Source organism: Amphibalanus amphitrite, unplaced genomic scaffold (genome assembly GCF_019059575.1).
Source record: "Amphibalanus amphitrite isolate SeventyFive unplaced genomic scaffold, NRLGWU_Aamphi_draft 000284F_arrow, whole genome shotgun sequence".
In the NCBI taxonomy this organism is placed as follows: domain Eukaryota; kingdom Metazoa; phylum Arthropoda; class Thecostraca; order Balanomorpha; family Balanidae; genus Amphibalanus; species Amphibalanus amphitrite.
In genome coordinates, this window is record NW_024881779.1 from 444,245 (window position 1) to 466,450 (window position 22,206).

Sequence of the window (22,206 nt, forward strand, 5' to 3'; positions counted from 1 at the left end):
GGCGCTGCGCGCGTCCGTGCGCGCCGAGCCGGCCCAGCCGCAGCAGAGCCCCGCCTGGCGCCAGGGCCGCTTCTGCTCGCGCCACCCGGCCCACTGCGGCCTGATGGAGCGCGCGCTGCCCGAGCTGGTGAGCCGCCTGTCGCGGCGCGGCCCGCTCGCCGGCATCACGCTGAGGGACGCGTTCCGTCTGTCCGTGCTGAGTCTGCTGCGGCGCGGCGCCGAGCGGCCGCTGAACTCGGCCGACCAGCTGCGCCGACTGGTGGAGGCCGACCTGAGCGCGGCGCTGCGGCCGCTGTCGGCGGCGGCCAGCGGGTCGCAGCTGGCGCGCGTGGCGGCCGCCGTGAGCCGGCACACGCCGCGCTGCTACTCGGTCAGCGGCGCCCAGCTGCGACCCGCCTGGACCGTGTACGCCAACTTCGCCGCCCGACAGCCGGGCGTGACCACCTCGCTGGAGGACTTCCAGATGCGCGTGCAGATCCAGGCGGCCATGGAGGCGTGGCAGCAGACCAGCTTCTCGCTGCCAAGGTGGATCGCCATGCTGTGGATTGACGGCATGCGGCAGAGCCTGCTGCAGAAGGCCCACTGCGGGCTCCGGGAGACCAAGACCAAGGGGAAGGGGACGGGAGAGTGATAACAGGAGGGGGCGGATGGAAGGAGCTCCAAGGTGGGTTGGGGGAAGGCCGTAAGGAAAAGGCTAATCTCAGCAACCGTGACTGTTTCCTGATCCAGCGAATGACTCGACCCGGAATGAGAGTGTGATAAGTGGCTAACAGTTTTGTAAAATATCAGTCAATTTCAGATAATTTGTCATCAGTACGCAAGATAATAAATACAATGCCGTCCGCCCGTCCACAGCGGTTGACACATGTCAGCATCATCAGTACCTATGTTGCAATGACCGCTGCTGTATTGTGTGGCCTCTCGGCTACCGTTGCCTGTGCCGCTGACTGACAGATGCGGCGACTGGGGAGGGGGGTCGGACGGCCGACCGGTCGACTGACCTTTCTCAGCAGGGCGGCGGCGGCGGCGGCAGCCGGACACGGGCGGAGCGCATGACCCGCGGATTGGCTGACACAGGGTCTGTGACGGCAGACCATCGCACTGGTTCCTGGACGGGCGGTGATTGACGCTGTCAGGGTGTGAGCGATGGGGCGACCTTTAGGCGCGCACTAACGTAATGAAAATAATCGGACAGACAAAAACATTAACTCAAACAGAGAAAACACAAAATTTCTATAAATAAAAGAACTAAACGCATTTTACATATTGCTGATCTATTTCACCTCAGACAGCACTCAAATGTTCTCAGCACATTGTTCAAAGATTGCCTATGCGCCCTATGCCTATGTCCGGCACACATACTCGTATACGCAATGCTGTCATTGCCTTCACGCCTTTATCAGTGTGTGCCGGCGCCCGGCGGCCGGAGCCGTCCGTTCAACGGCACGGCGCGTCCCTCCCGGGAGCTGGCACCACCGCAGCACTGCCTCACTCAGATTGCACCGTACGACACGACAGACGTCCGCCTTATCAGTCCGACCGCCACCTCTTCCGTTATTGTCACAACACTCGGCCACACAGCTGACATACCTGACTGTAGCGACTCGCACCGGCCTGACGAGCCCGGTAAATCTGACCCATACCGGCCCGACATTCCTGATAGACCTGACTCGCACCGGCCTGACAATCCTGAACACCTGACCCATACCGGCCTGATAATCCTGAACACCTGACCCATACCGGCCTGATAATGCTGACAGATCTGACCCACACCGGCCGGCCCTGGTTACTGCGTTTCGGTCACTGCGGAGCACCAACTGCTTCATAGCGCACCGTATGGCATCCCCGTAAATCCACCCTAGCACCCACGACTCAGCCGAGCTGCCCCTAACCCAGCCGAGCTGCTGCTGCGAGCCGCCCCAGCTCAGCCGAGCTCCCAGTGTCCCAAAATTGAGTTTTGTCTTGGGTGTCAGAGGGGAAAATTACCCACCAAAAAGAGGGGAGAGAGTGGAAAACTGCTGATTCGATTAGATCCAAAAGGAGTGAGAAATGACAAAAAGCATGCATTTTATTCTAGGGTGTAGAATGTTTGATGCTGACTGGGCATCCACACAACTGTCTTTCTATGGGTAAAAAATAGATGTTTTCTTGGTTGGGACTTGGGAGTGGAAAATTGTTCTTAAAAATGGTGGTGAGAGTGGAAAATGAATTTCATTTGGATGTCGTTTCCCACCCAAATAGACAAATTTTGGGACATTGCGAGCTCCTGCTGCGAGCTGCCCCAGCTCAGCCGAGCTGCTGGAGCTCGCGGCGCGCGTCCGTGACCAGCAGGTCCGGGTTGGTCAGCAGGTGGGCCAGCGTCTCCATGAAGGCAGCCGCCTCTGGCTCCGACACGGCGCGCGCGTCGTACGATAAGGTGGAGGTGAGCCAGGTCTCCGAGCCGCCGTCCGCCGCTGCCGGAGAGGGAGCAGCAGAGGTCAGCTGGAGCCGAGGAACAGTCAGCGGTCAGATGAACCGCTAGCGGAGCGGTCAGGAGTTATAAGTGCGGTCATAGTCGTAGCCATATTAATAGAAAAACTGGTGGCGGGATCATAGTCTGACGGGTCCGATGTCGGTCATGGTCGGTTATGAGAATTTATCCATATGTCAGGGCTGTCGCTGGCAAGTGTTCCGGGTAAGAGGTCAGGGGTCAGTCAGTGTGGGGTCAGCATTACACGGAGCCGGCACCCACCGAGCTGACTGCGCCCGCCGCCGACAGCCAGGATGCCGCACTGCGGCGGGTTGATAATTGCACTGAACTCGCCAATGCCGAACATGCCCAGATTGGAGATCCTGCGAGATGGAGGCGAGACAGGGCGGTCACACATAGCAGGCGGGGGTTAAAATCGATTACTGATATCGGTGAAAGTCGAGCAACAGATCGCTAGAAGGATAATACATAAATAACTATCAAATTTACATTTGTACGGTATGCTTCATGTTATATCCCCTGGCATATGATTAGCGAACTAAAAATGGCAAAACTGAATATCAAGGATAGCACAAATAAATACCACACTCAAAGCAACACCATGTCATCAGAATGACGCGTACAATCGGACAAGAGAAAGTATTGATTTTAATTCATTGTCGTCATTTTATTCTATACTTCACCAAAATCCCTGCCGAAACACCGAACAGTCACCCGTTACCCCGACTCCCGTCACTCACGTGAACGATCCGCCCATGAACTCGTGCGGTTTCAGCTTGCCCAGCCGGGCGCGGGCGGCCAGGTCCTGCACCTGTCCGCTGATGGCCGACACCGAGCTGCCGGCCGCGTCCACCACGATCGGCGTGATGAGGCCGGCGTCAGTGGCCACGGCGACGGAGATGTCAACAGAGTCGGGCCGCTGCAGCTGCGGGGTCACAGGTCAGGAGAGGTCACAGAGAGGTCAGCAGAGGTCACAGAGAGGTCAGAGGGCGCCCGTGGCCACCGTGACGGAGATGTCAACAGAGTCGGGCCGCTGCAGCTGCGGACATGACAAGACGACAGAGAAGGTAAGAGATAAGAAAGTAGGAACGAGAGAGACGAATCTGCAGATTGCAGAACGACAGAACCGAGTCTCCCTTGCCTCTACCCCGTGTCCCCCAGTCATCTTCAGTCCCAACCTATGTACCCGCCTCATCTTTACGTGTCCTCCAAGCCATCCCGTGTCTCCCCCGGCCTCCCGCCTGGTCTGTCTCTCCCCAGTCCCCACGTCTCCCACCTCGTCCCCGCGTCTCCCACCTCGTCTCTATGTCTCTCCCCACGTCTCCCACCTGGTCCCCCTGGTCTCCCACCTCGTCTCTATGTCTCTCCCCGCGTCTCCCACCTCGTCTCTATGTCTCTCCCCACGTCTCCCACCTGGTCTGCCCACGTCTCCCACCTCGTCTCTATGTCTCTCCCCACGTCTCCCACCTGGTCCCCGCGTCTCCCACCTGGTCCCCGCTCCAGACGCAGTTGAGCTGCGGCTGCAGGCGCAGGCACAGCGCCACCGCCTTGATGATGTAGTCGTTGAGCGACGCCTGCACGCCCTCCGCCTTCAGCTCTTTGCGCAGCGCCAGCAGACGGTCGAATCGCGCCTCCGACTGCATGTAGGCGTGCGGGATCTCCGTCTGGGGGGGGGGGGGGGGCGGACCGTCAGAGACCGTCAGCCAGCGGCGCCGGGGGGGGGGGGGGGGTGCGTAACCAATTAATGCAGTGGGATACCTCATCTGGACATTCATGAGCACTTAATACACGCAACTTTTGCTGGTTTAACACAGCCTAACCAAACAGACCACGTCCTGATCAGTACACACAAAATGAGTGGCCTCTAAAGGCTGAATACAGCGTGCACTAAGTAACCACAAAGCAGGTAAGCAAACACTGGCCGGCCGAACAGTGAAAGCTCCGCCCTACTTAACTCCCGTGCGTGACGCAGCAGCGACACGTGGCCAGCGCCCCCTACCTTGGACTGGGTCAGACGCTTGGCGATGGTTTTGCGCATGCTGGACAGCGGTATGTCGATGTAGGCGGCGTCCCCGGCCGGGGCGGGGGCGGAGGCGGGGGCGGCCGGTCGGGAGACGCTGCCCGGGGCCGGAACTGGGAACACAGAGAGGACAGAACATACAGTCGGTTAGTACAGACCGTATGCGGCAGCCCGCAGACCTCCAGGTCTCCTCAGCGGGGGACGTCCGTGCCAAACATCCCACCTCAACAGCCTGATTATACCAAAACAATGACTTAGCTGGAATGTGACCTAACCAGAAATACCTAGGTGTATTTGTACACAACAGAGGCTTGACCAATTAACAACCGTAGACAACAAAACTACACCACACCATGAACCCGTCTGATCTGCCCAGTGCTCCTACTGATCTACTGATCTGATCTGCCCAGTATGTGACCCCCCCTCCCCCTCCCGGGGGACGGGGACAGCGCGCCGCTCACCGGGGGTGGGCGGCTGCGGCGACAGCTTGTGCTGCGTGATGTAGGCGAGCACGTCGCTCTTGAGGAGGCCGTGCCGTCCGGTGGCCGTGACGTTGGCGGCGTCAATGTCGTACAGCTCCAGCAGGGTCCGCACGGCCGGGCCCACCGTCCTGGGCAGGGACGGGGTCGGTACAACGCACACCGGGACAAGGGGAAGTCGGACGGCACGGACCCAGCACCGGTAATTTACGGATCCTGGGGAACACTGGGATGGGGACGGTACAGAGCACACAGGGCGAGAACCCGAACCTGCTGCCGGACCCACGGTCACAATCACAAAATGGTGCTTACGCACTTACTTAGTTATCTACAATAAAACTGTTTTACCTTTTTTACTATTTTGGTTTTATCGTACTTACGTAAGATAAAAACTAAAAATAAGAGCCTAAATGGAAATAAGTAAGCGGAAGCGAAGGACCTTCGCGCAGTGAGCATGCAAGAAGGTCCTTCTTTTATCGTTCGCCCGCTCTGTGGAACCGGGCGCCGGCTGAAGTGAGAGAGGCGCGCTCTGCGACGGCGTGTCGCAGAAGGGCGAGGAAATGGCTCGCCATGTCCTCGCCATAGCGGATAGCCGAGTAGGACACCGGACATCGGATTTTACCAATATTTTAGTGTATCTATGTCTTTTTATCGCATGTTTACCTCTTAACCTGTATTGTGTGTATGTAATATTTGACTCTTGTTCTGAAAAGCCATGATGAATGTGGATGAACATATGAATACATGATGATGATGATGATGATGATGGATCGAAATCCAGTCAAAACAAACATTGGATTTTAAGAACAAACAAATTAGTTTTGGCTTAAAATTATCCAACATAACACAGTTCAGTAATCTATCCCGCTGAGGTAACCACGCGGAAAATTCTCACGGTACGAGTTTCGGATTCTTCCCAGTCAGCACGTGGCGCTACTCACGTGGGGGCCGCGCCGGCGTGTCGCAGGCCGGAGAACTCCTTCTTGGCGGCCGGCTCCGGGGCAGGGGCCGCCGGAGCCGGAGTCGGAGTCGGGGGCGGCGCGGCGGCCGCGGGAGCCGGGGGCGCTGTGGGACACACCACGGCAGCAGGTCAGAGGTCAGGGTCGAGGGTACGTACACTCGTCCTTCGATCAGTTCCAGAGATCGTCAATAAGCTGCCACTGCAGAACGTTACTTCAATTTCGGGATCGAACATCATCTATCGACTTTCCGACAAAAGTGAAATAATGGTTCAGTAAAGTGCACCGTCTGAAACATTTTTTTCCTGCCGACACAACAGGAGGAATGGCCGTCACAGTCGCCGCGTCACAGTCCAGCAATATCTGGCCGGAGAGGAGGCCTGACCTTCGGCCTCTGCCGGCACCTCGACGGCCTTCCAGTCCTCGCCAGGGTCGACCATGACGGCGATCATCCTGCCGACCGGGACGTCCTTCGAGTCCTCCTTCAGCTGAAACACACACAGACGGCCGAGCTGCCACAAATGGACACACTCGGAACGAGCGGCCGTCCATCGATGGCTATGGAGAAAATACAAACAAACAAAGCTGAGCATGAGTCACTGGCCGGTTAAACTCACAAATGCCTTGTTTTTATAGAGCATCTCATAGATCACATACATCAACGTCTAGCTTGTCATATGGTTTCTCATACAAATTATGTTGAATTAAGATAAATTCAGACTACTTCATTGGAACTGAATGAAATATAGCCTGAATTCACATTACTCCGCTCAAAACTGTTATAGTCATACCATGCCATTTTATGCTGCCTTTAGCACTGTAAGCATTCGACATCATCACCTCAGTGTTACGTACCAGAATTTTGGCAAGGATTCCCTCCTCCTCGACCTCGAAGGAGACAACTGCCTTGTCGGTCTGGATATCGCAGATGATGTCACCGGGCTCAACAGTATCGCCCTCCTGCTTCAGCCATTTGACGATGGTGCCCTCCGACATGGTCGGTGAGAGGGACGGCATCTTGATTGGGATGCCGGCCACTGGACATAGGTGAAACACATCAAACACTGCACTTGTACGTCTTGCCAATGTTGTGTGGCGCAAACTAGGAATGAATGAAAATGATGCATCACCTTATAGAAATGCTCCAATGCAAGCATGTCTCTGTCCGTGTTTTGACTTGAGTGAATGTGTGAATGCTGTGAATGTTTAGACTAATAACCGCGAATACGGATTCTGAGCAGTAATCGCCACGCACTTTGAGAATGTGGATCATTCATGATTGTTCAATACAATACAATACAATACAATATAAGTCCAACCTCTTGAATGATATGCAAAGAAAACAAATCAAAATAAGACTATGACATGGAGTTCTCATGCAAAGTAGCTAAAATCTGAAGCAAAGCAGAGGGATAACTTCCATTCTCATCAGTGTCCCAAAATTGAGTTTTGTCTTGGGTGTCAGAGGGGAAAATTACCCACCAAAAAGAGGGGAGAGAGTGGAAAACTGCTGATTCGATTAGATCAAAAAGGAGTGAGAAATGACAAAAAGCATGCATTTTATTCTAGGGTGTAGAATGTTTGATGCTAACTGGGCATCCACACAACTGTCTTTCTATAGGTAAAAAATCTATGTTTTCTTGGTTGGGACTTGGGAGTGGAAAATTGTTCTTAAAAATGGTGGTGAGAGTGGAAAATGAATTTCATTTGGATGTCGTTTCCCACCCAAATAGACAAATTTTGGGACATTGATTCTCATTTAACCCTCGCCGGACCTATTGGTTTTCTACATACGCGCCGGCCGGGCCGGGCGCCGCCGGGGGGGGGGGTACGACCCCCTCGCCATTTCGCCCCTGGTGGAGCTAGCGCGTCGCGGAAAAAACGAGCGTGTGCGCTGTTACAAGACTCGGTAATACCCGATTTTAAGGTCCTGTGTCAACCGGTGACCTCTGAGGTCAGGTCAAGTGTTCCAAGGTCCAGTTCCGTTTTCGGTGAATAACTTCGCAAAAAACGGCCGCAGAGCCGCCATTTGGCAGCATCGTGTTCGCCTTGCACAGACGCATCGAATGACATACTTTTTGTTTGGGTCACCTTAGGGTATTGACCCCGGGTTGCGGTCAGGTCAGAGCCCCAGGGCCCTTATCGACAGCCGGCTAGTACTCTTGCAGGCGCTCACATACATGCTGGTTGCCCCGACAACGGGATATTGACCAATGAGAAGTGAGGAAAGTGCAACGTCACTGCGATTTTTCATATACCTGTGCCCCCCGTAGCGCGCTTCTCATTAGTGAATAGCCCGTTGCCGGGGCAATGTGCACGGGTATCGGTAACCCTGGCGTCACCGGTAGCGTTTTCGTCAAAGGTAAAGGTTTCCTGTATTAGGCCGCCGTGCCAGGCCGAAGCATGCTATGACGTCACTGGGTAAGAGAAGATAAAGTAAAGAACGACTCAGGCAGACTCAAACCGACTCTGGCAGACTCAAACTGACTCGACCGACTGAAACCGATTCAGATCGACTCAGATCTAACTCAAACTAATTCAGACCGACTCAACCGACTCAAATCGATTCCGATCGACTCAGACAGACTCAGGCAGACTCAGACCGATTCAGATCGACTCAGACCGACTCAGATAGACTCAGAACGACTCAAACTGACCCAGAACGACTCAACCGACTCAAATCGTTCCGATCGACTCAGACAGTAGCGGCGGAACACCTTTAATTAAGGGGGGCACTGCCGACTTTTGGTCCCATTCTTTCCATGCAACGCCCATAGGGCTAATGTTAAAATGCTGAAACCAGTATAACGCCTTTTGGGCGAAGAACGAGCGAGCGAGATAGTGAGCCCTGCACGTGCGGAAGGGCGAGAGGGTACTTCCAACGGGCTTGCGCAAAGCACCCTTCTAACCGGTCGCTAGCGGTGTACCAAATTTGAACGCAATCGGCCCAGCCGTTCCTGAGATCTGGAAGCGGCATTCTGCACGTGCGCACGTGCAAACGGGGTCCAAACTGACTTTTGCACGGCACCCTACTAACCGGTCTCCAACCGTGTACCAATTTTGAGCGCAATCGGCCCAGCCGTTCTCGAGATCTGGAAACGCCCCCTGCACGTGCGCACGTGCAGTAGCACCTTAACCGCAACACATGGGAATGCATTGCCTGGTGGGTGCCTACCTGTATGCCAAGTTTCAGCGAAATCGCCCCAGTAATTACCGAGTTATTAAAATGGGAACAAATTTGACACCTCTTATTGTTGTATTTTGCACGTGCACTGGGGGTGACCCACATGCATCGAGAGTATCCTATTTTTGGTAGAAAGGATGCAGCTGCCCTATAAAAATTACCGCAAGTCAATCGTCCAAGCGGCTGCTGAGATATGAGCCTATCAAAATCACTACTTTTGCAAAACAGCTTGAACACCCTTGACTTTTCACGTGGCACGTGCCACGACGGTCACTGAGATGTATCAAAAGTAGTCAATTACGGGGTAGAAGGGATGGGGCTACCCAGCAAAAAAGACCGCAGGCCAATCGGTCCAGCGGTTGCTGAGATATAAGCCTCTCAAAAGCGTTACAGGCCGGGCCGGGCCGGGCCGGGCCGGGCCGGGCCGGGCCGGGCCGCTCATACTGAGATTTTTCCGTTATATTGAAAAGACTCACTTCGCTCGCTGCGCTCGCTCGCTCGTAATCAAAGGGGGGCACGGTGCCCTGGTGCCCTCCCCGTTCCGCCGCCTATGGACTCAGACAGACTCAGGCAGACTCAAACCGACTCAGGCAGACTCAGACCGACTCACCCATGTAAAAAAGTCGTACAAGATTTTACCAGAATCTTCACTATCTTGCATGATCTTATAAGATTCTGAAGACAGTCTTGTAAGACTTAGCAGATCTTGTACAAGATTACCCAACATCATACAGATCTTATAAGAATCTGGTATAGGCAGATTCTTGCAAGAATGCTGATTCTGGTAAGATTGAGCAGATCTTGTACAAGATTGCCCATTATCATACAGATCTTATAAGAATCTGGCATAGGCAGGTTCTTGCAAGAATGCTGATTATGGTAAGATTGAAGAATCTTACAAGAATGTGCTGATCCAAGGCATCTCCCGCTAATCACTTGACACCTTTAAGTAATGTTTTTCGCCTAATTAAAGGGCTCGCTGAATTCTCAATCAAATGCGATCATTTGCTCCACACGCCCCACGGAGAACAGTTGTAAGCGACGCACATGTGTTCTAGAGACTGTACCGACTGGAATTTAGCGACCACTTTTCCGTTTTTGAGATTGTACGGTCGGCGGCGGGCGACTTCGGCGGCGGCTCTTCGCCTCAGGCGGGGTCTGCCGTCCGGGGACGGACGGCGGACCCCGCCTGAGGCGAGGAGGGGAAACTCCGCGTCCCCCTCCGCCGCATTCCATCCGTCGGCGTCCCATTCACTGCCCGCTCGCGATGTGAGGACGGAAGTGTTGAGTGTGTGCGGTGCGGTGCCGTCTGCCGTCTCCTCTTCCGACCTGCAGGTAGGTAAGTTTCTGCCATGCCGTGTAACAATAAGAAAATTGATCTCAATATTTGCATCATCATAGACCAAAACCGGCGCCGAAACGTTCACTTGAAAATAGTTGATCACCTGACATTTTTCGCCTGCCACACAGGGAATAGTGCTGACGGTAGCGTCATGCGGCGAAACTGGACCCAGGTGAGTGTATGTATAGGATAGTACGTATGTGAGTATGATAGCTAAATATGCTGATATCTTTAACCGAAAACGATTGCTCACTGAATTAACTCAAAGTCCCATCAATTCTACTTTTTGTCTGATACATACTGGCTCACCTTTTCACATCTGGCTCCGGATGGCGGATACCTGATTATATGGATGTCATTTCATTTCAGCAATCAAAAATCTCGGCTCACCAATAATATGCGATGCAAGGCACACGAACGACATCCTCCTGTGTTCGAGTGGCTGGATGCAGACGAAACGGCGGCCTCGACGATAATTGTGACGTGACGTTACGTCAACGTGTGATGAGGTGATGTGACTGTGACGTGTGGGTGACTCGAAAAGTAAAGGGCTGTTAATATGTGTTCTCAGATTGGCATTTTTGTGAATATTGATTTTAACGTTTACGCTGGAACATCATTTCATTTCACTTCATGGATTTCGTATGCATGGGTCTCGACATCAATAGTCAATACACAATTCTAACGAATATTGTTTGTCTATTTCAAACCAAGCTGCGGTTACAATTGAAACGATATCTTAGGGCGATGTGTCTGGAATTCGGAAGTCTTGTGCAAGGCTTGCAAGTCTTTGATAAAACTTGCAAGTCTTGCTCAAGACTTGCCAGAGTCTTAGCAGGTCTTGTAAAAGGTTTGCCAGAGTCTGGTACAAGACATGCAAGAGTCTTGTACAAGACTCTTGCAAGATTCTTATACAGTACATGTAAGAGTCTTACAAGACTCTTGCAAGAGCCCTGTACAAGACATGCAAGAATCTTCCATAAGACTTGCAAGAGTCTTGTACAAGACTTGCAAGAGTCTTGTACAAGACTTGCAAGAGTCTTGTACAAGACTTGCAAGAGTCTTGTACAAGACTTGCAAGAGTCTTGTACAAGACTTGCAAGAGTCTTGTACATGACTTGCAAGAGTCTTGTACAAGAGTTGCAAGAATCTGGTACAAGACTTACAAGGATCTGGTACAGGACTTGCAGGAATCTGGCAAGAATCTGGTACAAGACTTGCAAGAATCATGCATGATAATCTTATAAGATCATGCAAGAATATGTCCCAATTTCTTGCATACTTTGTCTTGTACAAATCGTGCAAGACAATCTTGCAAGATTTTTTCACATGGGCAGATAGACTCAGACCGACTCAGATAGACTCAGAACGACTCACTCTGACTCAGACCAACTCAACCGACTCAAATCGATTCCGAACGACTCAGACAGACTCAGAACGGCTCAGGCAGACTCAAACCGGCTCAGACAGACTCAGAACGACTCAGACAGACTCAGGCAGACTCAAACCGGCTCAGGCAGACTCAAACCGACTCAGGCAGACTTCGACCGATTCAGATCGACTCAGATAGACTCAGAACGACTCAAACTGACTCAGACCGACTCAAACTGACTCAAATCGATTCCAATCGACTCAGACAAACTAAGAACGACTCAGACAGCCTCAGACAGACTCAAACCGACCACACTCAAACTGACTCGACCGACTCAAACCGATTCAGGTCTGATGATTCAGGTCAAACCGATGGGTCTGTCTGAGTCGGTCTAAATCGGTTTGAGTCAGTCGAGTCGGTTTGAGTCTGCCTGAGTCTGTCTGAGTCGATCGGAATCGATCTGAGTCGGTTGATTCGGTCTGAGTCAGTTTGAGTCGTTCTGAGTCTAGCTGAGTCAGTCTGAGTCGATCTGAATCGGTTTGAGTCAGTCGAGTCCGTTTGAGTCTGCCTGAGTCTGTTTGAATCGTTCCGAGTCTGTCTGAGTCGATCGGAATCGATTTGAGTCGGTTGAGTCGATCTGAGCCATTTTGAGTCGTTCTGAGTCTATCTGAGTCAGTCTGAATCGATCTGAATCGGTTTGAGTCGGTCGAGTCAGTTTGAGTCTGCCTGAGTCGGATTGAGTCGGTCTGAGTCTGTCTGAGTTGATCGGAATCGATCTGAGTCGGTTGAGTTGGTCTGAGTCAGTGTGAGTCGATCTGAATCGGTCTGAGTCTGCCTGAGTCGGTTTGAGTCTGCCTGAGTCTATCTGAGTCGTTCTGAGTCTGTCTGAGTCGATTGGAATCAATTTGAGTCGGTTGAGTCGGTTTGAGTTAGTTTGAGTCGGTCTGAGTCAATCTGAATCGGTTTGGGTTGGTCGAGTGAGCTTGAGTCTGCCTGAGTCGGTTTGAGTCTGCCTGAGTTGTTCTGAGTCTGTTCGAGTCGATCAGAATAGATTTAAGTCGGTGAGTCGGTCTGAGTCAGTTTGAGTCGTTCTGAGTTGGTCTGAGTCGATCTGAATCGGTCGAGTCAGTTTGAGTCTGCCTGAGTCTATCTGAGTCTCAGTCGATACTGATAGCGTGGTACGTCTTCTCTTACTCAGTGATGTCACAGCATGCTTCAGCCTGGCACGGCGGCCTAATACAGGAAACCTTAACCTTGAACGAAAACACTACCGGTGATGCCAGGGTTACCGATATCATGTGCACATGTGTGTGCGCGGGCTAGCGCGCTAGCCAGCCACCAAACAGCGCCCAGGTTTCTGCTCTCTATCGCCAGCGTGGTTGGAGCTATCACGAAAAAACCCTATGGGGGCGGCACCCACCCCCCTCGGCCGGCGAGGGTTAAATCTTTAAAAACTCAAAAAATATGTCATATTAAATCATAACTTGGTACTTACCATTGTAAACTAGGGAAGTGTGGAGTTGTTTTGATAGCAAAGGCAGGTCCTGAGAACCAATTTTCAAAAGCTTGGAAATTATCCTGGTGCCACCGAGCCTGGCGGCACTGGTAATGCTGGCTGCCATTTCAACCAGTTCCCGATAACAATGGAAAAGATTTTATGGTTATTACTTGGCCGCCTTCACACCTCACGTGCAATAAATACTAAATTTCCCCCTATATCAATATAATCATAAAAACGGCTATAGGCAGGGTGCGCCAAAAGGAGACCGCAGGAAAAGATGTTTTCATATTGCTAGTGTTCAGCCCAGTACTGCGATCGTCGTTATTTGCATCGCCAGTGAAAACAGGCGAATTACTTGAGCGCACCAATCATTTGTCAGAATACTTTCGCTGACGTTTCAGCTAATGAACAGAAAACAATAGCATCTCTGATGACGCAGGAGCGACATTTAGAAAAGCATTCACTCAAAAATGTGTCAGTCCTTTTTTGCTTAACCCACGTCATAAGACCAATGCAGGCTTGAAATAAAAAAGCGTTTGCCCCTCCGTTTTCTCTTGAAACATTATGTATAACAGCTTCAAAGTACTTAGATAAAGCTAGATTAGCTAATTTAATCTAAAAGTGCTGATTTAGCAATGGTTCGAACAGTTAAATGACGAACAATAATACTTTCATGACGTCATTTACTGTCACCTGAGGCATTACGGAGATAAATTTATGTGGATAAGAAGACCCTTGAGGATTAATGCAGAGCCCTGATCGGCGGCCGGCTAGTACTCTTGCCCGCGCTCACATACGTGCACGTTACCCCGGCAACGGGCTATTGACCAATGAGAAGCGAGAAAAGTGTTACGTCACTGCGATTTTTCATGTACCTGTGCCCCCCGGACGTGACGTAGTGTGCTCGCGCGCGTGCAGGGTCTCTGCCAAGGCTATAGAACTCCAGGTAAGGACACCAGCCGTTTGACCTTGAACGCCGCCGGCCGGCCGATGACGTCATTGGAGGCAAGCCGGCTCAGCGGACACATAGGGCGAATGCATAACGGAGGGGCGTTGGAACGTTGCGGGAGCCAGGGACATATTTTAAAGTGGTTGCATACCACCATTGTTTGTTGATTGATCTACAGACTGCATCCTTTTAAACCTCGATGCATCCTAGGCCTGGATGGTGCGTACATTCGTGGAATGGTCACCCCGTCCGACGTCCGTGGTCGAAGCTGTCATAGTATTTAAGACACTAAGACGGGTGCAATAACGGCGATCCGATCCCGTCTCTGGCGAATTTAGAGGGGTCGTAAGGACCCAGGCCGAATCTGACCGTCTATTTTTAGGGAAACGGGGTGGGTGAATTGACAACCGATGGCTTAAGAGATGATGAGAAGGGATCCCGTCGTCGATTGTTGTTTGACAGACAACACATGTTGTACTGGGCGTATGACCATCAGAGGTAATGCCTGAACGTAGGCAAGCATAATTGGTCTGTCATATTGTTTAGGAATATAAAATGGTAATGGAGATCATTGAGGATATGATCTCTACATTACGGGAATTCACTAATTACTACGGCCCATAGGGGCACCGCCGGAGCTGTTGTTTTGCCATCGGTCCCAGGCAACTCCAGGGAGCTGCAGTACCCGGCGGCCAAAGCGGCCACCTCGTCGACTCGCAGGTCCTCTGGGATTCCGTGATGCTTTAGTGCTTCACCCACAGAAGCACGGGCATAGCAGTAAGATGTGGGGCTAGGTGTCTGTCCACCTCTTCATTCAAAGAACAACGTGTACAGCGCCTGGTCCCGCCGAAGCTCGGTATCGACCGTGACTTATTCACAACTGGCGGACAGGGCCTCGTCTAAGGAATTTTCACTGGGGGGGCAGAGACTGAAGGACCCAAACCTAGGGTACCCCCAAATCCTGTTTTCTCACCGGATTTAGGCCACTTGTTTTTCGTCACAGCCCTGAGACCATTATTTTTTTTAACAAAAAAAAAACAAAAAAAAAACAAAAAAGAGCCATGCTCGTATAGGGGGGGGGGGGGTCGAACGGACCCCCCCCCGGTTTTTCACGAATAACTCACGTAAAAGCGGCTGACCGCGACGACACATTCAGTACCCTCGCGTTAGTCAATTTTACACCTACTCTGAAAATGTCATGACCCTGACCGTAATGACCTTTGACCTGTGACTTCTTTTCGAGACCATATTTGGCCGGAATCGCGATTCGGCGTATGTCGGCTCGCATTAGACGCGCGTTTGCAGTCTTTTCGTGGTTTCAAGCGTTCAAACATGGAATATGATATTGCTCCCATGCATTAGGGTAGGCGTCAAGGTCACCGCGAGGTCAGGTCAGGTCATTGGCTTTTGATGACTTCGGTTCACTTTTTCGAGTTTTACATGATTCTAGGCCAGTTTTTGGAGCTGAATTCGAATTTAGCAACCATTTGAACATTTACGAAGTAGTTTTGGTGCCTTCGTAACATGTTGCGAAGCTGTCGGAGCCAGAGGCGGTTGCCACCTACTACGAATACCCGGCAAAACCCTTACTGGTTGACTTGACCTGACCTGACCCGACCTGGCCTAAATGCATGAAGACATTATCTATGATCATAACTAACATGATATTCGTGATCAGCACCCCGAAAAAAACATAACAGCTACCCTTTACGACGTTGTAACAGGTCCCGCGAGTTTCCCGACATTTGGGTCATTGACCTGACCTGGAAGGTCAACCGATGACTTAGGACCTTAAAATGAGGTAGCATCGGCTTCCTCTCGTGACGGGCAACACGGTGGTTTTCTCCGCGAAGCTCTAGCTCGATCAGGGGCGAAACGGCAAGGGGCAAGGTCCAACGCCCCCCCCATACGTTCGCGGCTGGAAAAACACTTATACGGGCGAGAGTTAAGATTAATGTGTTACCCCCTCACATTGCCCCACCAGACAGTGCTAAGCATATTTATCCGTGTTGGGCCGTGGGCGTTTGATTGAGTGGGAGGGGGGGGGGGGCGGGGCACAAACACGAGTTGGGTCACTGGCAGCTGCCAATTGACAATTTGCTACTTGAATCACAGTAGCAAAATCACAGAATCACAGTGAGTACTCAGGTCTATAAATCACAAAACTCTGGCTTTTCCCGTAGTCATGGAGCATGAACAGTTTTTGAACAAATAATTTAACGTTTCTCGTTAAATCCGTATAAGACTCCTAACAAAAACGCATTGCAGAGAAGGTAATTTTGTGAGAAGTTCACGTTTTGACTGGGGGGGCAAATGTTGGCCACTGGGGGGGCAATCCGCTCGACTGGGGAGGCAATTGCCCCCCCAGTTAACATGTTAGACGAGGCCCTGCTGGCGGATCCAGGAAGCGGTATTGGACACTGCGGGGGCCCGCTTACCCCAAAAAGGTTTCTCGGAATTAATTTAAAAAACTCGGATTTCGATTCCTTGCGCACTGCTGTGCGGTGTGATTAACCAACATTTCCTCAGAAAAGTTGTGAAGTTTTCATTTATTCTCGAAAATCGATTTCGGGCGCTGCCCTGGTTGTTGGGGAAGACATTTGCCCCAAATGCCTTCCCCTGGATCCGCCAGTGGCCGTTGCCCCACTCCGAGCTTGACTAAAGACGTCTTCAAACCTCACCAGAAACCGATGGTAAGGTGAATTTAAATCCAATAACTCATCTCTGTCTGCCCTCCTAAATATACTACACATGGTACAGCACCCGGCCCTGTCGGAGCTATGAGCCGATCGTGATATTTTCGGCTTTCCCCATCCCAAGCTCGATTAGAAACGTTCTCCTTCCCCACCCGATTGCTGATGTCAATTCAAATTCAATGCCTCATCTCTGTCTGCCCGACCATAACCCATTCATTGCACACCGTTCAGCGCCCGGCCCCGCCAGAAGTATCCTAGCGCGCTGAGCAGTTGCCTCCAGCCGCGTCATCGCGAGGCCCCGCGCGGCCCATAAATGAATACATTGCGCGAATAGCCGTGTCACCCCCCTGGTCTCTGCGATCGAAAAAGAGCGCTAGCAGCGCGCCACTCGACGCCGCAATTGTCAAAAGCGGCGTGTTAGTATGCTTTATTATGAATGATGTGTGTAAAAGTGAGTTTTTATGTTGTTTATTTGGAGGAATTGGTTGGAATAAATTAAGTTATTTTTATTTCTGTTGGTTGGAGTTTTTATTCAAAAGATTTCGGTCTATACCATTGATATTTACTGAAAATACCTTCGCTTGAATAAATTGCAGATATTTGGCAATTGAAGTGTTAGGTAAGCCTAAATGATATGTAAAAAGGTAAGAGACACCCTGATTATCATTTTAGAAACGAAAATATGTGAATTTTCCTTATAATACTCGCTCAATATGCTACTCCGCAGTTTATGCCCCGAGGGTGTCCGAGGGTTCCCGTTAGTTTGTCGTTGGCGCTCGGCTCGCGCGCGAGCCGACGTCACCGCCTGTGACGTCGGCTCGCGAAATACGTCATACCCTGCACACAAAATAGCCGGCTGCCGAACAGCGCTCTGCGCACATATTTGTTGGTTTATTGCGTTTATTGTTATTGGATTATTGGGTGAGTTGATATGATAATAAATAATTTATTCGTTTCACTTAAGTATTGATTTCTGGAAATCTTGGCTATTCTGTAATAATCATCATTCTTTGTTGTGGTAAGAATATCGTCCGTATTTTCCGGCACGCAAGCTTTCATTTAGAAAATATGTCGTTAATATATGGACTGTTATTGCATTTTCTGTTATTGTAATTTGCAGATGATGTGATGTAAAGTAAAAATTTGTGTGGCTTGTGGGGCACTTTTAGTTTTAAAAGTACCTATAACATTAAGGTTTAAAGAACTGACCTAGACATTAGAGGGAGGCAGAGCCGCCGCAGACGGAGGAAGATTTTGTGTTTGCCATTTATGATATTGATATTGACATATGGACTAATGCTGTTTGTTTGAACTGTTGACATGTGTGTTTGTGTGCGCATCCGCGAGTGCATGTGCATGTGTGGACATTCACAGTTTGTGTTTCCCCATAATTTTGATGATGCTGGACTTCTATGTCAGTCGGGCGCACTGTGGTATCTCCGATTCATTTATGGAGACGTTTCTATTATTGGAAACGTTTCCAATTTTGACTACTCTTCTGTTCCAAAAATGGAAACGCTCGTTCCATAAATAGAAACGCCAACATCTCCGCACAAATTTTCTTGCCTAGGGTGGCTGGATTTGATGTATAACCGCTGTTTCACTTAAAACAAGCGCTGATACATCAAAAGCACTTGTTTTCTCGCATGGAAAGCTGTCATATGCATTCAAATTCACCAATTTAAAATGCTCCTGAATCGTATCCATTTATGGAGACTTAGTTTCTAAAAATGGAAACGCCGATGTTCCAAAAATGGAAACGCTGAAGTTCAAATGTGTGCAAACTTAGCTCAAATGTTTTTAAAATTCACATGCAACTAAAATTTTGATGTTTTGGGACTGGTTCAACATCTCGGCTCTCGGCAGTTACCTTGGACGTCGGGTTCGATACTAATACATTACTCACCGCAACCTTAGCACATTCAAAAGTCAACTACAACTAAGATTTCCCAGAAATTACTGGACAAATGTGGTCCAAAGTGGGCAATACATAAAGCGTAGATATCATTTCAATATATAAAATTAATATCAATGTTACACATCAGCTAGAATGATTAAATTCATCGTCAGAATACGACGGTATTTGGTGTGACGACGGTGCAGACCTTATTTCCATCCTGCTTTTTACGTATTTGCACGGAGATTTATGATGATCCGAGCCTACGATTATATTCAGCACATTTGAAATATTATAAAATGCCCACTTAAGTCTCCAAATAGGGCTTTACAACAACATTCATGCGATTTAATCACAGATTGACGACCACCAGGCCGCTGGTGCACCGGAAAATGCAGCGTGAAAAAGAATGAAAAACTGAAGTTCCCGGTGATGTGGTTGTTCCAATCAATGGGCCAATCTTTCAGTAGTCTTTTTTTGTTCAAAACATTCATAAATGTTATTATTTTTCGATTAGAAAAACGTGTGATTTTTTCATCACGTCAACATGCTATAATCATCGCCTCGTTCGTCAATTTTCGGTTTTCTGATCGGAAAGTCGGAAAACAGGAACATAAACTAGAATGCTGGCTGTCGATTGGTGGCATCCTGCACATGCCAAATTGCACCAATCAATGCCCAGTTTACTTTAAAGGTGGAGATGCACACAGCGTCTCCATTTATGGAACAGACCGTTTCTATTTTTGGAAACGGCGTATCCATTTTTGGAACATTGTTCCAAAAATGGAAACGTTTCCATAAATGGATCGGAAATACCACAGTGTGCCCGACTGATGTAGTATGAAAATGAGTATTTGCCACTATTGCTCACAAACATGCAGATGCTGTCATGTCAATAACGTCATATTTTCTAAATGAAAGCTTGCGTGCCATAGAGGAACTATCAAATGAGACAGCTACAACTTACAAGCCAGCTTTTGTCTACAAAACATGGCAGTCAAGATAACAAGCTGTTAATGCACCAGTCAGGATTCTAAAATCCATTATCAAAAATATGTCAAGCTCAATTCTCCCATTCTTCTTAAGTTCAGTACTCAACTTATGAAGAATATGTATGGCCTACCTATTAATTTTTTGATGCATAAAAACTAGAATAATCAATTTTCTATCAAAATCTGAAAAGCTCACCAGTCACCTCATGCTCCCTAAAAGAAAAAAAATACATTCACCACTGGTGAATCACCAGCTGCACTTTTTTGTGCTGATAGCTCACATTGCTCTGGAGCAAAAACTCAGAATATTTCTCTGCCCTCTATTTCTATGAAACTGAAACAGGCTAGCCATTTCTGATGCTGATTGCTGTCTGTATGCGGTTGTTGGTAGGTATGTACCTATGTCATTGCAAGTTCTAGTTCACTGCTCCAGCTATAATTGAGATGATAAAGCAATCTATAATATTTGATTTAAATGTTTGACCAATAACTCAGAATGCTCAAACAGCACACAGGTGACACAGATGCCCTGACTGGCTGGCCTGTTTGTGTGCCATCAGGTACGAGGCAGTCCGCCGGTCTGCGCAGTTTACATCGGTCGTCTCCCCCACCGTGCCACCATGTCGTACATGCTGCAGCACCTCCACAACGGCTGGCAGGTGGACCAGGCCATCCTCTCCGAGGAGGACCGCGTCGTCGTCATCCGCTTCGGCCACGACTGGGACCCGCAGTGCATGAAGATGGACGAGACGCTCTACAACATCGCCGAAAAGGTGAAAAACTTTGCCGTGGTGTACCTGGTGGACATTACCAAGGTGCCCGACTTCAATAAGATGTACGAACTGTACGACCCGTGCACAGTGATGTTTTTCTTCCGCAATAAGCACATTATGATCGATCTGGGCACGGGAAACAACAACAAGATTAACTGGGCGATGGAGGACAAGCAGGAGATGATCGACATTGTGGAAACGGTGTACCGCGGCGCGCGCAAGGGCCGCGGTCTCGTGGTCTCCCCCAAAGACTACTCGACCAAGTACAGATACTGAGTCGTGGGTGGCTATCCTGCTAATATTGTCACCTGTGAAGGTGTGGAGCTGTATCACTCATCGTCGTGTATTCGTCATAACGTGTTGTCATCGGCATATGCTGTGGGTGATGGTTTGACGTCAACCCCTGAATACGGAGAGGCAGACTTTTGCGCTGCAAATTAGCGCTATGGACATGATCTGCAGTCATTTGTTTACAGGATGTGTCACAGTTAGTGCTAAATACAGAGGTGTTAATGGTAAGCGGCCTCGGCAGTAAACGGGTCGTAGGAGCGGTGTGACTCCTTGTGTTCAGATGGTGCAGCTTACGTATATACTCGTAGTTGCTCCGCCGACACCATGTGACGTCAGCAGCTGGGACTGCCGTACATGGGGTAGACCTGTATTGAATCAGTGTAGTTTCTCCAAACCACCGATTAATCCATTTTGCATTATTCGCGCGGAAAATTACTAGTATTCTTTATCAAATTGACCATCGCCCACTTAGTGGCTGCCCACTTAGATGTCTGAATGTTTTTCATTTTTGACCAGTTGATTCTGTAATGACGAAGACGAATAATCTTAGAAGTTCGTGTCATTGAGGTGAAGGGCGCCCATACCGGAGCGCCTAGTGTTGTGTCAAAAAAAAAAAAATGCCGTCCTGCGAATCAGATGGGTGAACGGCCTAGAGTGTCAAGATCTTTGGCCCGTCCGATTAGTCCGATTAGTCCCAGCTAGTTCCATTGCTATTTCGGCATTCTCGGCGCGTAGACAGACATTCGGCGAATCCGCTGCCAAAGCAGCATATTCGGCCCAGCCGAATGTCTGACTTCCAGCAGCAGATTCACGATTATTAAGCTGCTGCTCTGCTGCTAGATTGACGGATATTGTGCTCGGCTAGATGAGCAGTGGGTAATCAATGCTCGGGGTTACATGAGCAGCCCGCATTACAAACGGGCTACAATGGTGAGCGAATAGGAAAATCCGTTCCTGATACGCATTTACTTGCTCATGTAACCCCGGTAAATAACAAATGGCAAGGCAGACTCCAAATTTCAATGTAAAGCCGACCGAAGGTATGGCGGGTATGGCTGAGCTGAGAGCATATATGGAACTAGCCTAGTATCCCGTAAAGTATCTATGACCGTGAGCTAGCCGCGGCCCACGCTTAGCCGAAATTCGGTTTCAACGCGTTTATTATCTTGAATGGTTTTTAGCACAGTTTTGAGAGACATTATGAATATAATAAGAGATATTAACCTTACTCTCATATTAGCCAAAAGATATAAAATTTCAAAAAGACAAAATACAGTTTCG

The 22,206-nt window shown here is 49.8% G+C and overlaps 2 protein-coding genes and 1 long non-coding RNA gene across 7 annotated transcripts; 2 read left to right on the top strand and 1 right to left on the bottom strand.

Annotated features, from left to right (window-relative positions):
• Positions 1 to 1,255: 1,255 nt before the first annotated feature.
• Positions 1,256 to 13,723, bottom strand: LOC122387358 (pyruvate dehydrogenase protein X component, mitochondrial-like). Of its 4 annotated transcripts, none has more exons than XM_043377479.1 (11): positions 13,322 to 13,723; positions 6,784 to 6,965; positions 6,314 to 6,416; positions 5,911 to 6,034; positions 4,952 to 5,100; positions 4,470 to 4,603; positions 3,958 to 4,134; positions 3,211 to 3,395; positions 2,732 to 2,832; positions 2,268 to 2,453; positions 1,256 to 1,937 (listed from the first exon to the last, which is right to left on the bottom strand). In XM_043377479.1, the coding sequence occupies exons 1-10, from the start codon at positions 13,446 to 13,448 to the stop codon at positions 2,287 to 2,289; spliced, it is 1,449 nt and encodes a 482-aa protein (XP_043233414.1). In that variant the 5' UTR covers positions 13,449 to 13,723; the 3' UTR covers positions 1,256 to 1,937; positions 2,268 to 2,286. The 4 variants fall into 4 exon arrangements, with proteins under 4 accessions (XP_043233414.1, XP_043233413.1, XP_043233412.1 ...); XM_043377478.1 differs by having other exon boundaries at positions 6,784 to 6,962; positions 13,322 to 13,722; XM_043377477.1 differs by having other exon boundaries at positions 1,256 to 1,901; positions 2,267 to 2,453; positions 13,322 to 13,714.
• Positions 10,291 to 11,126, top strand: LOC122387361. The gene is made up of 3 exons (XR_006257563.1): positions 10,291 to 10,451; positions 10,583 to 10,626; positions 10,824 to 11,126. It is a non-coding gene; the product is annotated as an uncharacterized LOC122387361 (long non-coding RNA).
• Positions 13,724 to 17,801: 4,078 nt separating the features above from the next.
• On the top strand, positions 17,802 to 21,153 carry LOC122387360 (thioredoxin-like protein 4A). 2 transcript variants are annotated; one of them, XM_043377481.1, is made up of 2 exons: positions 17,802 to 17,893; positions 20,422 to 21,153. In XM_043377481.1, the coding sequence occupies exon 2, from the start codon at positions 20,482 to 20,484 to the stop codon at positions 20,908 to 20,910; it is 429 nt and encodes a 142-aa protein (XP_043233416.1). In that variant the 5' UTR covers positions 17,802 to 17,893; positions 20,422 to 20,481; the 3' UTR covers positions 20,911 to 21,153. The 2 variants fall into 2 exon arrangements, with proteins under 2 accessions (XP_043233416.1, XP_043233415.1); XM_043377480.1 differs by having other exon boundaries at positions 17,845 to 17,990.
• Positions 21,154 to 22,206: the final 1,053 nt, after the last annotated feature.